Raw genomic sequence first — 16,271 nt, forward strand, 5'->3', positions numbered from 1 at the left:
CGACCTAAAGCAAATACACCATTTGGCCACAAGAATTAGCTTCCAATTCTGCAGGTCTCACCTTATATGCTGAAATAAGCAAACTGATGAGCTGCAGGGATAAGGATTGTTTCTTCCTCCTGTTCCTTTGTCCCTCCCACCTCAATGGCACTTCTGCCTCTCTAGCTTATGCTGTTAACAGACACATACACTAATAAACTTCTAAGTCCCTCCATTCGATACACTTGAGTATCTTTTCTTAGCGTGGCACTGCCATTCTGCCCTGGCTCACAAGTAGATCACTTGTTGGCTGCCAGCACTGGCGTGCTATGTACAGCTTACAAGGGTTTATGGGTAAATAAGAATAATGGTATCATTCAGCAAACGAGTTCTGTGACCTCCAACTTACAGAGCATCCCTCCTCTTCTACATAAAAGTTGGAGTACTATTACAGTATTCTACCATTAGGTTAGATTTTGATCATTTGTATTTTAGTTCTAGTGTATCAATCCCCTTTTTTAAATAAAATAATGACTGTTAGCAATTACTGTTAGGATCCCTTTCTAGATCACATTAAAGCTAATGCCAAACAAAATTGAATGGAATTATTTAATACAAAAAGTTTCCATTATTTATCCCTTTTATCAATCATTTAAAGACTTCATGTCAGCAACGGAAAACATTCGTGTTGATCTTACAAAGAGTAGACAATACATTATGCATGCTGCCTTCTGATTTATCCTTTCAGAAAGTCTCTTGCAGGCCACTTACCAATACCGCCCCTCGCTGTCTAAAATAAAAATAGAAGCGCTTCCAGAATATATAGATAAATAATAATTGCCTATGGTTCAGACCAGCAGGCTGTTAAAACCAATACCCTGTGTGACATCAGCTGGTACCAAATGTTTCAGAGAAAATATAGAAGTATTTAGCTTTTGTCATGTTTAAAAAAATACACACACACACTAACTACATACACTGCCCAAGCAAACACCTGTTCACTTTTTATTTTTAAATGCTATTTGGTCTTCAGTCAAAATCGTTTTGAAGCAACAAGCCTTATCACTGCCTTTTTAGGAAGTCACAGGCAAACTGTACATCGCGTAACTGCCATGAGACACTGGAGCAGGTTGTTTAGACAAGTTGTGGATGCCCCATCATCAGAAGTGTTCAAGGTCAGGCTGGACAGGGCTTTGAGCAACTAGTGAAAGATGTCCCTGCCCATGGCAGGGAAGTCTGACTAGATGACCTCTAAAGGTCCCTTCCAACCCAAACTGCTTTATGATTCTGAAGTCTTTGACTTGCCAGTCTAAGACCACTAGCAAGGTTTGCCTACAACACAGAGAGCAGTTAAGTTTCTGACAACCAGAACTCCTCAGGGTTGTTTCTAGGACAAATTCCTATTCCAAGAAGGCAACTTCATACATACAAGCAATGTCAACAAGTTCCACAGTTGTGGATGTTGGAATGCATGAATTACTCATGAGTAAGCACTTACAGAATCAAGATCTTAGCATTTACAAGAAGAATCACTTTTGCTTGCATTTCTTAACAAGCAATGGAAAACATAGGATGAATTTTAAATTGTTTTAAGGGCAATTTTGTTGCCACTATAATAACCCCACTTAAATAACAGCCAGTTGTTTTCCAACTAATAGTGCAAATAATTAGTTCGTTAGTCCATTATCAGGATGACAACTATTGCATTTTATGGTTAAAAAAAAAAGCCTAAAAAGACCCCACCCAAACCAAAATCCAACTTAATCAAAACTCTCCAGCAGCAACAGTTTGTACTGTGCTATTTAACTGGCTTTACTCCAGTAGCTTAAATTTAAGAGTCAGCTTTATGCAGAAATGCAGTAAGTGAAAACTGGGGAAAAAATCCCACACCTACAGCTGTCACCTAAAATTAAACACAACTTTTTTCTCCAAATCCCAAGTGTACTTTCAAAAAGGTGCTGTGTGATCATATTTAGCTACTGTACTGCAGTTAAGAACATGTTTTATCTGCAACAGATAAACTAAATTCTTTCATTCGAGCATGTTAAAAAGAAATAACAAAAGTGACAACCAGGTATAACTACCTCCAAGTCTTGAAACAGTAATTGTTTATTTCACTTCAAGAGCAACCTACAACTTAAGTAACATTTTTTTTTGCCCATTATAATTTGCAACATAGGCAAAAAGAAATACACTACACATATTTGGAGGGGGAAAAACCCCACCCTAAAATAGACTGGTGTTAGATAGAATAATTCTATGTAGAGAGATGTGCGCTATTGGAATAGTACCAACAAGCTGGCTCGTGCGAAACATTAGGTGATCTTAACTATCTCCAAGGAGATCAATTAAATGGCTCCAATCCAGTATAAAACGCTTGTCATTTTAGTGAGATACTCAGCAAACATGACAACAATATTCCATGCCTGTAGCAATTTATTTTTTTTAAGAGCTGGGTCAAATTTTAAAGTTGTTATAACACATAAATTACCCAGAACCAAAAACACTTAAAAAACAAAAAATAGTTCCAAAGAAGTATATTCATAACATCACATGCCACTTCTCATTAAAAAAGTTCTGCATTAAACAAATGTGCTTATTTCAACAACCAGGATAAGGCATTACAGTTAAATAATTGGATGGTATTCTTGGAAGTTTACTTATTTTACTTGTATTAACATAGTAACAGAAAGGGATTAACTATTTTTGGCACATAAAAATTAAATGGCATGCAAGAAAGTAAACAATACAAATGTACTTACGAAATCAAAGTCTCCATCTTGAGGGACTTTCCAGTTATCAGGGAAAACGTTTTTGGATATGTGGTAAGGTTCATGCATGTTCTGATTACAGTTTTCAGGGCTTTTATTCTTGGAATCTTGTTTATCAAAGTAGTCCATGAAAGAAGGTCTTTGAACTTGCGGTGAAGTAGCATTTCCTTTGTTAAAAGAAAAGAAAAAAAGAAGTTAAAACTATTTAAAAATTAAAGATTTATGGCACTATAAAATAAACTCCATTTATTAATTTTCTTGGATTTTACAGAAACTAATACAGTCATCTGTATGTGGTGCAAGCCTCCATTTGTCCCCTGAGGATCTTTGGCATAAAAGCTCATAGCCGAAGAATGATATTTTTGTAGCAAGATACAATTTGGAGAAATGTTCAAGACATTTCAGAGTTGCACACACAAATAATATTAGAAGTTACTTCATGCGATATGTATTTGTTGTTATAGAGACTGAATAACACAAGGTGCTAAGCATCCCTTTGGGTGTTGAATGCCCCTAACTTCAAAGCCTGGTCCACAGGCACTTGTAGGAAAGCAACAGAGTTGCACCAGGTCCACCAAAGGTAAAATTTAAAAATTATTTAGAAAAAGAACTTGCAAAAAACAACTGTAGAAACTATGTCTAGACACAGCTTAATTAAATTCTTGGCCAGTGAGGCGTCTCAGGAAATTATGGGATGACACTCTACAGATGGCTGCAAAGCACCCTATCTCTATGACGTGGAAACCCTGGGGGATTTCTGTCATCATCTACACACTGCAACAGCTTTATGAAGCAGATAGAGATCAGCATGAACTCCAGTCTATTACCCTTTTCATTAAACTAAATGTAAAAAAAATTTATTTACAACCCTAAATGACTGAAATTTGTCTTCATTTGTGGGATTTCAAAGCAAATTCATTAATAAATAGAATAAATAGAACCTAAGAAATGCTTTAGTAGTTCTACAAAACAGTAACCTCAGAGACTATATATAGTCTGCGTAGCATCAACACATGAAATGTGTACTGGCTTGAAGTGTAACACATTCTACATAGAGAAATAGGAAATAGATTTCCACAAGAAAAACATGAAACAAGATAAGAGTTTTAAATAATCAAGCGGGGGGCGGGGGGGGACACAACAGGGCACCAGGCAGACACAATAACAACAAAACACAACAAAAACAACCCACCAGATGCTTTTTAATTATAAGCATAATAAAGTAACCAGGAAGTTTTATTTTAACTACTTCTAACAAGTGAAAAGGTAAAGCACTGGAAATACCTTTTGGGTTTGTGTTTAACATGATCACTAGGACTTGCTGATCTTATCTGGCTTTACATTTGTTTTTATTAATTCATTAAATGTTTGGGGTTTTTTCCCCCCTCCTGTTTCACCTCTTATTTCATCATTCCCTCTAAGGTTTTTTTAATTCATTCTAGTTTTGCTGCATGATTAACAACAGCCTATTTTTCTCATTAATGCTTATTTTTGTACTGCCATCTTTTAAAGCATGCCGATTTACTTGTTCTTTTCTTTCTGCTTTTTCTACATTATTCTGTTCTAGTAAGATTTATTCTGGCTTTTTTAATGTGTTCTACTGTCTTACTCTAGGCTTTACTGCACTTGATTCCAGTTGCTTCTCTCCAACTCCACAATGATTCCTTCTTTCAGTCTGCCACGTTTCCATATACAAATTCTCCTCCTCACATTTTATTCAGCTGATTTTTCTCTCAGTTGTTGCCATGTTCTTTTCTAATCCCAGATCATAGTTACCTCTACTCACCATCTTTTGATTAATGACAACCACGACCATAACAAAAATTATAAGCGAATTATAAGTGAACTAAACTCCAGGTTGAATTTAACAGGCTACACAGCAGATACCTTGTCACCAGAATCTCCCAAGTTTATCCACACTCAATTCAAGATCACTTGAATGAGGTTTCTGGGACTGAGGGAGGGATGAGAAGTAAACAGCAGGGATGCCAAATAACTACAGAAATAAGCACTACAGAACTACAGAAATACGGGCAAAAATGGAAGAATCTAAACAGCAAAGTACAAATTTAGAAAACAGATCCAAGAGAAGGTAGTAGTATGAAGGAGGTAGAAGTAAAAACAGAAATACAATGCATTTTCTTAACACAAACTTTTTGTTACTTGCTGTTCGCTGCCCAAAAACCCTGAAACTATTTGTACCAAAAAGATAGGACACGACATTGCTGGCCTTTCACAACCAATTTTTTTCTTCTGCTGAGATGGTTGTACTTATGTTTCATCCTTCAGACTTACTTATAAACAAGATGATTACCAGTGTCTCTGTTAGAAACCCTATGTACCAAAATGTTGGCCCGTTACAGGTAAGATTGTCTCCCTCCTTTCGTGTAACAGAAAATAGTAAAGATTTTCCAAGCACTGCTTTTAAGTTTTAGAGCTATTTATAAATATCTTCCTTTTACAGCTAATAGAAGGCTGCCTACATATGTAAAAAAAACAACCCCTCCAAATTCCTTGCTATCACATGCATATTGAGCAAAGTGGGTCAACAGAACTGAAATTACTCCAAAATGAGCAAAGCACATTTATTTTACACTTTGAGAACTTGTTCTATTTGTTTTGATAAATAAGGATTTAGAACTCACTTCTGCTTCCAATTTAATATACAGTTAGTTAACCTGTTTAAAAGAACAACAGCTGCCTACCTTCACTGCAAATATAAAAACTCGCACACAAAACCAGAAATACTGTGCCTGCAAAACAACGGGACCAGAAATATTTCAAGGTTTGTTTGTTTGTCCCCCAATATAAAAAAAAGGATTTATTTAAAGATTCATTTTTAATGTTTTATTTTATTTTTACAAATAATGAAATGAAAAAAAATACTCTCTTAGATAACTAGCTAACTTAACACAAACAAGTTTAGTTAGTATTTCATGGAAAATGGGATAAGTTGATACCTACTGGTTTAAAGGCCCTGTGAAATCTCCTACCTCTTTTGTAATGACTCTATAAAACACTCAGTCTCTTTATGCCAGAGTAAACTGATGTAGACTGCACTTTTTTTTTTGCAAAATATAAGGTTATTAGAAGATCGTTTTGGTCTGAAAGCACTTTTTCTAACTTTCATGAACAACAGACTAACAGTATATTGTCAACTGTCTTTCAAGAACCAAGAAATTTATAAGTACAATATATAAAGATTCCTTTAAGGACAATTCATTCACTCAGCTATCCAGTAAGTTACTTTTTACACAAGCTTATATTCATGACAGAAAATCTGCAGCACCAACAGTATCACTCCACACTTGCACTGAAAACCTACTGTGCTACCGTTCTGTTCTAAGAGGATTTGGATTTTCCAGTTCTTCTCATTTTTCTTTGCTGTTCAGCAAGAGATGATCATGTTTAAAAATGTTTGCCACAGTTTGAACATTTAAGAATATCAGTTTCTTATCATCTCTATATTTGCCCAGTGCAAGACTTCAGGATGGCTTTGGGAAGAAAGCCACAATAAAAACAGCAGTCAGAGATGGCTGGCAAGCCACAGAATGCAGAGACCACCATGGATGCTGAAAATATACATTCTACCTCTGCAATACCCCTGATAGGAATACAGCCAATGGGGATGTCCTCAAATAGTTATACACGAAAACTTCTTCAAAAAACTATGCTGGAAAAAATGAATGAGGCAATGATATAACACCAACTCCATTACACTGTTTCAAAAACATATCATAGATATAATGAGTAATTCTAAACACACATTTCAAAATAAGAAGGAATGCATACTGTATTTTAATGCATGTTTTGATCAAATTCAATTGATGTCATCTATAAAGAAAAATGCTTTTGTAGTATTTGCAACAGAAAAGTATTATATTAATATTAAAGTGATTTTAAATACGTTTGAAGTTCTGTTGCTAGTTGTTGAATTTTTATACTCTATGGTGGGCTAAGCCACGTATACATTCCCCCATGCTGGTCTAGCTAACTCAGGGACAGATCATTGGCATGCACACACACACAAGAAAAAAAAAACACCACCCACAAAACACAACCTACCCCACAACAACCCAAAACAAAAAACAACCACAAGCCAAAAAGAATCCAACCCCACACCAAAAAAAACCAACACCTAGCCTTACTTTGTCAGGTGGAACCCATCTCTCCACAGCAGTCCCTGGTCCTCAAACAGGGTCCCATAGTCATAAGAGTCAAATATCTGTCAACAACACCAGAGGCACAAACAAGTTCTGACCCATAGGATCCATCCACTCCTCCAAGACTTTCATGACCAAGAACATCCTCATAACTCTGGAGTTACCCTTGAGGTCACTCTCAAGGTCTCCTCTGGCAGTATCATTGGCATGTGCCCACGTGCGTGGGCAGAAGACAGTAGTCCACGCCCTGGCAGCCTTTCAGTGTTGTGGGGCTGGGCTGGGGCAAGAAATATTTCCTAGATAGCAAGCAAGGTCAGCAGATGAGGATGTCTACCTCCTACAGAAAGAAGTCTACAGTTTCCTCGGAGGGGGCAGGTGGTGTTTTGGTTTTTTGGGGTTTTATAGGTTTTTTTTTTTACTATTCCCTATGGAAAGTCTCTAAGTCCTTCTCCTATTCCATTACTACCACAGCACTGGACCTCTTCCGCAGCTGCAAATCTACAGAGGAAAGCTTTCACAAAAGTCACGAGCTTCCACATCCTGGAGATCTCCATCTCCCACTCAGTTGAGGAACATTTCTAGCTGCTCCCTCTCCAGTAAAGTTAGGAGATCAGACCCTCCTGTCTGCAGTGCTTCTGTGAAGATCCTGTCAGTATCTTTATTTCCTCAAAATATATTGCTTTGTCACTATTAGAGCGAGAAGCTGTATTGCAATCATCTTTTACCCTTCTATGCACTACTACCTCTACCACAAAGGCTACAACAGATTATACAACAACATAAAATACTTCGGCTTTATATTTCATACATTCCTACCACTGCTTTCTTACCACGCAAGGTGGCCTACAACACAGAGGCAGTATATCTCCTGGGAAATGAAAGATAGGAGCTTTGAATACAGTACGGTTGGAGACAGCCTGAAATTTTGACCTTAGCCTCTGGGCAAACACATTCAACAGTGAACTACCATGTAGAAAGTTGCCACAACTACCTCCTTCAGCCATATTTTAAGCAGAAATTGTGACTATTTTATGAGTGGGCGAGTTCTGCTGCTAATACATGCCTATTAGACAACGACCTCAGAGAATGAGGTCAGTCTACTTAGTTTTTGTGTAGCGAGGAAGCGACAGCAGAAACTAGATCACTAGTTTCCTAGGCCAGAGCAGCTGGTGGTCTCCCAAAGGACGTATCAAAGAAACATTTGACCACAGAGAGCTGTGTAACAAAGTGGTTACTGAGTTTGCAATTTTCACACCACAGTGACTTATGCACCCAAATCTTCATTCAAATTCAGGCCTCACTGAGTATTTTGTTTGTTTTATAATATACCTATTTATCAGAAATAATTGCCACTAGCATTTAAATGGAAAATCCACATATTTTTCAACCAGCTGAAGCCTTCACAGATTTTTTGAAGGGCTATGAACTTAGGTTTAAAGGCTTTTTAATGGGGAAAAGTTTCCTGTACAAAACATTTGCTTTGCTTCCCGTGAATGAGACTTGTAAAACTGGTTTAGTAACTTTTGTTATATTTTTCCACCTTCCAGAGAAGAAAAATACTGAATGACACTACTATTATAAACCCATTAGTTCATTTCAGCTGAGTTATACCTTATTTCTGCTTTCAGCAAAATAAAGAATATCCATGTTAAGCTAGCATTTTGCAACAGCTCTTGAAGCAGAATTGCCAACATGAAGGGTTTTTTTTGAAAGAATTCCCATTTGTAAAAGATACTACTAGTGGTGTAAATGAACAACTTTATTACCAATCACAGGAGAGGGCTCAAGGACTGGAATAGGCTTGGAAACGTCTATCATCTCCTTCTATATATACACAGGAGTAAAGTACACCTGCATATGGCATCAAGCAAACCATCTTAATGTGGGCACAGTAAACACACTTGAACAAAACTACATCCATGAAATATAAATGCCCATGTTACAGCACCACTAAAACCAGTCCATAATTAAGCTCACTTGCTGAATTCCTACATGACCTGGGTCATAGGTTGTTATAAAACTTATTTCAATAGCTTTTGCTTTTCAGTTGAAAAACCAGCTGTAGGACTTACATCTTTTTAAGAGTTATGATGCATCAATCCGGAGTTACCCAAGCATCCACCTCCTATTACAGAGGAGACTGACTTACAGTATGGCACAGTCTCTCACTGGATGGACTGAAATCACTAAAAAAATAATAAGTAAGTAAAACCAACTCATGAATTCTCCTTTCAAAATGTAGGTTCTACAGCGTGGTGCATGTCCCGCTGTAATCAAAGATCCCGTAGTAGAATAACACAAGAAAGGTCAGTGAGTAAGTCATGGAACCAAACCAGTCACTTGCCAGCTGAATGATGAAACCATCACTTGCCATGAGGCTAACTCTGGTTTGCTGGCTTTCCTTCGCTGGTGTTACAGGTTGCAAGACAGTCACCTGTGTGGGAGGAAGGAGGCCTGCTGTCTTAACAGTTATATTCTTCTGTTTGATAAGAAGGAAGAATGTTTAAGAATTATACTGACTAAACCTAAAACATTTCATCTCTTATAGGGCAAAAAGTAATAAAACAAAAACCTGACCACTTTTCTACATTCTATCTGTCAAATGCCACTTCATTATTTGTCTGTCCTCTTTTAATATATTCAGCAGCAGCCATGAACGATCTAGAAGCCTGACTGAAGTCTGAAGCAACAGTTAGAAACCCAGAATAAGTCCAAACAGCAAGAGGCAACTTGTTTGTCAGCCCCAATCAGATGGCAAATACAAGTTCAACAGGAGAAAAAAAAAAAGGGGGTGGGGGGTGGAAGGATGGGGGTGTTAATGAAAAGGAGAAAGGAGAAAAATCAGAAGTACTCTTGGTGAACCAGAAAGCCCTAACACTAAGCCTTGCTGAAAAGGCACAAAGGGAATGTGGGGAAGCTGGTCTGAACACCAATCTTGGAACTGAGGTATGAAAAAGGTTCTATGTGAAAATAAGTACAATCTGAGCAGCTGAATAAAAGTAGTACCACCTTCCATCAATCCTACTCTTTCTTTATCTCTACATTAAACCTCCTGAAGTTCAGCTCTGTCCTCCCACCTCTCTTTATTCTGCATTTTTCTTGCCTCCTTCTAGGTACATACCACCTAGTCTCTGTTCAGAGCACACACAGGCATACTAAGCAAGAAGCCATAAATGTTGTTTATTGCTAGGCTGTATATTGTATGTTGGGGTAGAATGACAGGCCTCTTTTTGTTCCAAATCCCAATTTTATCTGGGCACAATTCCCTATTTGTGAAAAAAAATATGGTTTTAGTTATTTTCTGTCATGGCTCCCAGAGGCCTCTAAGCACGGGCACTTATAAATAAAAACTTATTATTGTTTCTTATTTTGTCCCTGGAGCAGGGACACAAGAGGCAGAAGGAAACAAAATGTGAAACTAAACACGAGCAATTAGGAAAAAAAAAGTTTGTCATAAATATTTTGTTGTCTCTACGAAGGAAATGAAATTCATCTTCCCCAGTTAACCAAGTTTATTTCTCCAAGCTTCTTAATTGCAATGTCCTATTATTCAGAAGTATCAAATAGTACTTTTAAGCTACCTGTTCTGATTTATTATAATCATATCACACAAGAATCTAGAAAGTGTCCACCTTGCCTATAAAGGTACATTGGAAAAAGCAACCAAACCTCAAAAACCTTGTATCTTTGTCAAGCACAAAGCTGCACAAAATCTATGTCTGCCTCTCAGGGAGAGCAAGGATTTGTACGTCCCTTCCCGGTGACACTTATTTAGGACTCTTGCTATTGCTCCTGTTTCAGCCAATAGCACATGAATCACAGAACTAGAGGAGGACCAGCTACAGTGGACATGACCTATATTTAATTTCAGCTGAGAGATGTGGACGTCCCATTCTTGAGTTATTTCTAGTTTTTTATTCAATGGGTGCCTAATGTAAAACACAAAAAGTTCAGCAAGTAAGTGCTAGAACCAAACCCGTTGCTTGCCTGCTGAATGATGAAACCATCGCTTGCCATCAGGCTACCTCCAGTTTGCTGACTTGCCTTCGCTGGACTTACAGGTCTCAGGACAGTCACTTATGGGGGGAGGGAGGCGAAGGAAACCTGCTGTCCCAAAGATTATATAGACTTGTTTGACAAGAAGGAAGAATGGGGTTAAGAATTATCCTGACTAAATGCTAAGGTGTAGAAAAGTAATTCCCTAACTACAGATTCCTACTGGAATCAATTAAAAATGGAAGACAACAGTACATTTTCAAAAACAATGTCTCCAGCAGCATAGCACACAAATAGGACATGAATAAGAGATTGCAGTGCAAACCTAATGACACTTTTGTGATCTGTTTGGCATAATAACAGATATTTCCTCTCAGCACATAAAAACTACATGGATAGTTTTTATGCCTGAAGTGATTTTAAAGGCTGCACAAAACCCTTCTTCATAATACTTCCACCCTAAGAATTACTTTATTACCATTTCCTCCAAATTTGCTTGTAATACCTCTTTCTTTTTTTGTTGCATCATTCACCTTTTCCTCAGCTTGTTGAAACTGATGAGCGAGATCGCTTGTACTAACCCTCTATTTGTCTATTAAACTGCCTTACAGTTTAATAGGCAAATACTCTGTTTCAGAATGAAAACAAATTAAAGTATGTACTGAGTGTTTCTGTGAGGTAAATCATCCTACTTAAACTAATCATCAGGTATGTTTATTATCTTATTGCTGAGAACTCTCGGAAAAAAAACCCTAAACCAACAAAAAAACCACACACAAAAACCCTAACAACAAAAACCACAAAGAAAACATATTCCTGCTTTGCACTTCCAACTAACCTTGCACAAATTACATCAGGTCTATAGGTGGAAACACGAATGGAACTTTGTTTGCTGTAAAGCATTCAAAGTTATTTGTTTGGCACTGATTTCCACTCGAGACATTAGCTTTATTACCTCTCACCCAAACAACTATCTGGAGTTAAACATTACACTGTGCCTCATGAAATCAGGCACCTACTGCCTGAGTTAGATTAATCTGTTGATGCTGCCCATTTAAGTAAATAATTATATTAAATTCAGTGGGCCTCATTCTCCAGTAGTCTCCAGCCAAATAATGAGCACATCTATATGTAGGTATGTAACTTAATTATTTAACAAATACATATCTATGCATATTTCAGTGTAACTTTAAAATTATAAAATGTTTGCAACGTTTCTTCCTCTTTGTTACGTACTCCCTCACATACTGTTGATGTCAATTTGGACTTTTTACTTAGGTTTCAACAATCTTCCGATCATTGCCTTAAATCAAGCATTACTGAATTACATTCCAACATATGTTCAAATAACAAGTTATAAAATCAAAATCTGCTAATTGATCATGAGTTACAAACCAATTTTGCAGCAAGATATGTACTGACTGCTGAACCCATGGAGAGTCATGGTGAGTTCCCAGGACCACTGACATTGAATCAGCAGCTTCTCACATAATAGTATCACTTCACTTTAGCCCCAAGGAACTGGGCCAAATGTATGTGTGACAGGAGGCAAAAAGCAAGAGGCAAGCAGTAGAAGGGAGAATTCACAGAAGGCTAATTTTAGAGTACTCCAGAGAGACTGAGCAAAACACCAAAACCAGGCTTCTGCTTTGACTCTCTCACTATAGCCACCTTTTTCTCCACAAATTTATAGAGAGCACTTAAAGACTCTTCTCCTGTTATAACCACAGGACTTGATGCTTAAAAGCCACTGATGATACAATGTTCTCACGCAGTATGAGAAAACATATTACATTATTAAAAGAAAAGTAAAAACATACTTTTCATGGTCCCATCTTCTTCATCATCATCATCACTATTTATTACCATGGTCCCCAAGTCAGATTCTAACATAGTGCTATTGTGTTCAATCATTGTCTGAGCGCCTTCACTCATCGTGCTTGTGGCCCTCATGGTACCAGCGCTCTCTGAACTGGTCTTCACCATGGTGTGAGAGTCCAGCTCATCTTCATCCTATGAAGAAACATGTTAGAATGCAGCAGATAGTTTAAAAAAAAAACACCACACAAAACAAAACAAAACCCCAACCACCACAATGTTAAGAAGCAATCACTCAATGCTTACTCATAAGTTCTATATCTCCATGTGACCTAGTTGTACTGCTAGACTTCCAGGTTTAAAACTTAAAAAGAAATTACAAAATAAAAAAATGTTCCATATAAAGGAAAAATGAAAACTGTCTTCTTTCTCACAGATGTAGAGCAGGATGGACATAGCAGAAATGTAGCCCACACACCCACTCTACATCAGCAGCCAGTTTTGAGTATCTCAGTGATATTCTTGACCCATTATACCTCCTTGGGTTGCAAAATCAATACTACCTTTTATAGACAATCATTTGGTTGTTTTGCAAAGGACAATCGCCAGGGACTTGTGCTGATCAGCCTTAACTAACTATCATGCCCAGCATCTTACATTACACACAGCACTCAGATGACAGAAACCCATTCGATTTAGGTATTAAACAATCCTCCAAAATAGTTTCTCAAGTCCACCTCAGAAACAGAAAATCAACTTGGCTTACTTCAAGTATTTAATTCTCTTTAAAAACCTCTGTCGCAAGAGTGAGCAAAGGAACTTGTTGATACTATGTAGAAAGATATCTGTAACAAACAAAAAAAACCACACACACCCCACACACACCCCCACAAAAAAAAAAAAACACACCACAAAAAAACACCACACCAAAAAACCCAACCCCACCTAAGCCTACAGGGTCTGGCACTTTCTATTTCTTACTGAACTCGTACTTTTTCTTTCCTATTATCCCCTAACAATTTGCGTCTAGTATAGACGTAAGTGCACAAGCCAGCTACGTTGCCTGAGTGCCTGTTTCTCTAATGGTTGGTGTAAGCAGATACTGAATTGTAGTTAGCAGCAATACCAATACAGCAGCTCCTGACTCTATTACATCTCAACTACAAGACACAAAAATTGATCTAATTTTGATTCAGAGTCTGGCTAACAGGATAACATACTGAAACCAGGATACAGATCTAAATCTGTGATTAAAGTTTCAAATGTCAAAAGAATCATTCTTTCCAGATTATAATTTGTGAAAATATTAAAGTTCTTCACTTGCGTTTTTTTGGGGGGTTTTTAGATGCATTCTAACACACTATATATAGTACCCTACCCTTAGAAAAACTATGATGTTCCCAAAGATACACATAGTTTACAGCTACAGCACTAGAGGACTGTGTCAGTAAATAAATGAGAATATTTTAGTACTGCTCCTCCTGGTGGCAACTTTAATTTTCTTTTACTTTCCGCCCTCCCCTGCAACATTCTTGCTAACCCCAGTGGTTTTTACAAGTTATATTTTTTTTCCCCCCTTTCTAACAAGGGTACTCAGAAAGTAAAGTCCAAAAGTGTCTTTTTGCATTATATTTTAAAAGTGCCAGGACAATTAAGTTATTATTTCCAAGTGCTTCTTTCAGTACTGCAATACAATGCCTAACTGACTCACAATGTACTCCTAGTTCTTGTATTAAGTGCTATAAATGTGGTGTATCTAACATACAGGCAGGCAAATCCTTGAGCTTAAGGCACAGTTACATTTGATTTACAGATTTGCTTGACTAACATTAATATCCATTTGCAGTGCATATGGTCCTAAACTTACTAAAACTGAAATTAGAAATGAAACAAACTTTTTTCCCTGAGGCTTAAAAGTTTTATTTTAGGAGTTAGTGAAAAAAGTGACAGCTAACAATAAGAACAAGTATGAAATGGAGTCCTAAGTGGCCATTTTCAAATATTCTGCTTCATTAAAAACACTGATATTTTATTTCTTCAGTCAAATCAAGTACATGGATTTGTTCCAAAGAACAGCATTTCATTTTCCAGTCTGAGAGTATCAAAAGCCTTTAACTTACTCTTGTCTCTCAGCAAAGGAAACAGTTACCTTCCAGTACCCAGGAGACTAAGGATCACAAAAGCCCACCTGGTACTAACAGAAGAGTTGTCCCAAAAAGAGAAGTACATGACGATTTTGACCAATAGTATTTTCCCTACATCAGGAATAATGTACCGAGAGAGAGCAATACAGAATTTTTTCTGGGCCTGTGCATGCCCCAAAATATTTAATTTTGTGGGTTAAGCCAGATTGTTTCCAGAACTATCATCCCAGCACTTCTCACAAATATGAGATTTAGATAATATGGCAGCAGACTATACTGGATCTGAAAAAGTAACTTTACAAAAATATTCAGTGGATCCAAATTATTTAAGTGCACATTTACATGAGAGATGAAAGTGATTTCTTCCTACGAATTCTGATTCATGCTTTACAGTTCATAAATATTGATGTAGAACTTCTGATCTGTTGTTAAAAAAGGTAAACTTACTGATTAAATAAAAACAAACAGAATCTCAATTTTAACCAGGAAAAAATATAAGGTATTAAAGCTGAAGTGTCATGTTCTTATAGTGTTTATGAAAACAGATCCAAGAATCAAGCAATAAAACCAGCTAACGCTGGAATTAAACTGTCTGCCATTCTCTTGTGTACAAGTAATAAACACCAAACTTGTATTTCACAGGGGTTTCCCATACGCCAGTAGACAGTAACAGAAAGAGTGCACGAGTGAGAGCTCTAATATCTCTTGAAATGCTACAGAAAACACAATAAACTATGGAAACTCTGAAAAACATTACAGCGTAAAGTAAGTACAAGTAAAACATTGCCAATACCCTGCAAAACTATGGGACTAACTGCTTGGATCTCCCCGTTCACCAAAATAAGCTGGAAGATTAACAAAACCAATCCTTAAAGCATGAAAATGCAGAGACTTTATTATCAGGACAGCCAATTCAAAAAGACTTCAGCGGAAACAGCACGCAAGACTTCACAACAAGCTTGTAACATAAGAGATATCATCACACAAGAAGTTTTCTCAGAAAAGGTGGCCTTGCACATCATACCTGAGTCTACATCACGATAGAAGAGAATGCACCACAGTGATAATGGATTTTTCTGTTGCATTCTTAACGTTCAAGGGAAAAAAAGGGGAAGACTGATAAAGAAAAAACTAAACAAGACAAGCAAATACAGCAGCTTGCCTTTAAAATGGCTTAACTACGGTTTGTGAGTATGAAAAGAACACTAGAGGGCACCAGAGACAGCTAACCAGACTGCAAAACATTAAAGGAAGATTTACATGCTGGCAAAATTTAGTATCCTGTAAAATAATTTCATTTACTATTAACACCTCATCATCACCTTTGAAAAACGTGGCTGTAGTCACAGCTATCTTTTTGTAAAAGCACTGTGGTAGCTACATAAACACATAATATAGTT

General features: G+C 37.1%; 1 protein-coding gene across 4 annotated transcripts in view; it reads right to left on the reverse strand.

Annotated features, from left to right (window-relative positions):
- STK3 (serine/threonine kinase 3) overlaps positions 1-16,271 on the reverse strand; it is a 141,682-nt gene that overhangs the window by 45,281 nt on the left and 80,130 nt on the right. For all 4 annotated transcript variants that reach the window (XM_075085486.1, XM_075085488.1, XM_075085489.1 and 1 more), the window contains 2 exons: positions 12,730-12,922; positions 2,742-2,917 (listed from right to left, as the gene is read on the reverse strand). In XM_075085486.1, coding sequence (XP_074941587.1) covers positions 2,742-2,917; positions 12,730-12,922 — 369 coding nt within the window. The remainder of the gene's footprint in view (positions 1-2,741; positions 2,918-12,729; positions 12,923-16,271) is intronic.

The sequence above is a fragment of the Phalacrocorax aristotelis genome, chromosome 2 (assembly GCF_949628215.1).
Source record: "Phalacrocorax aristotelis chromosome 2, bGulAri2.1, whole genome shotgun sequence".
NCBI lineage: Eukaryota > Metazoa > Chordata > Aves > Suliformes > Phalacrocoracidae > Phalacrocorax > Phalacrocorax aristotelis.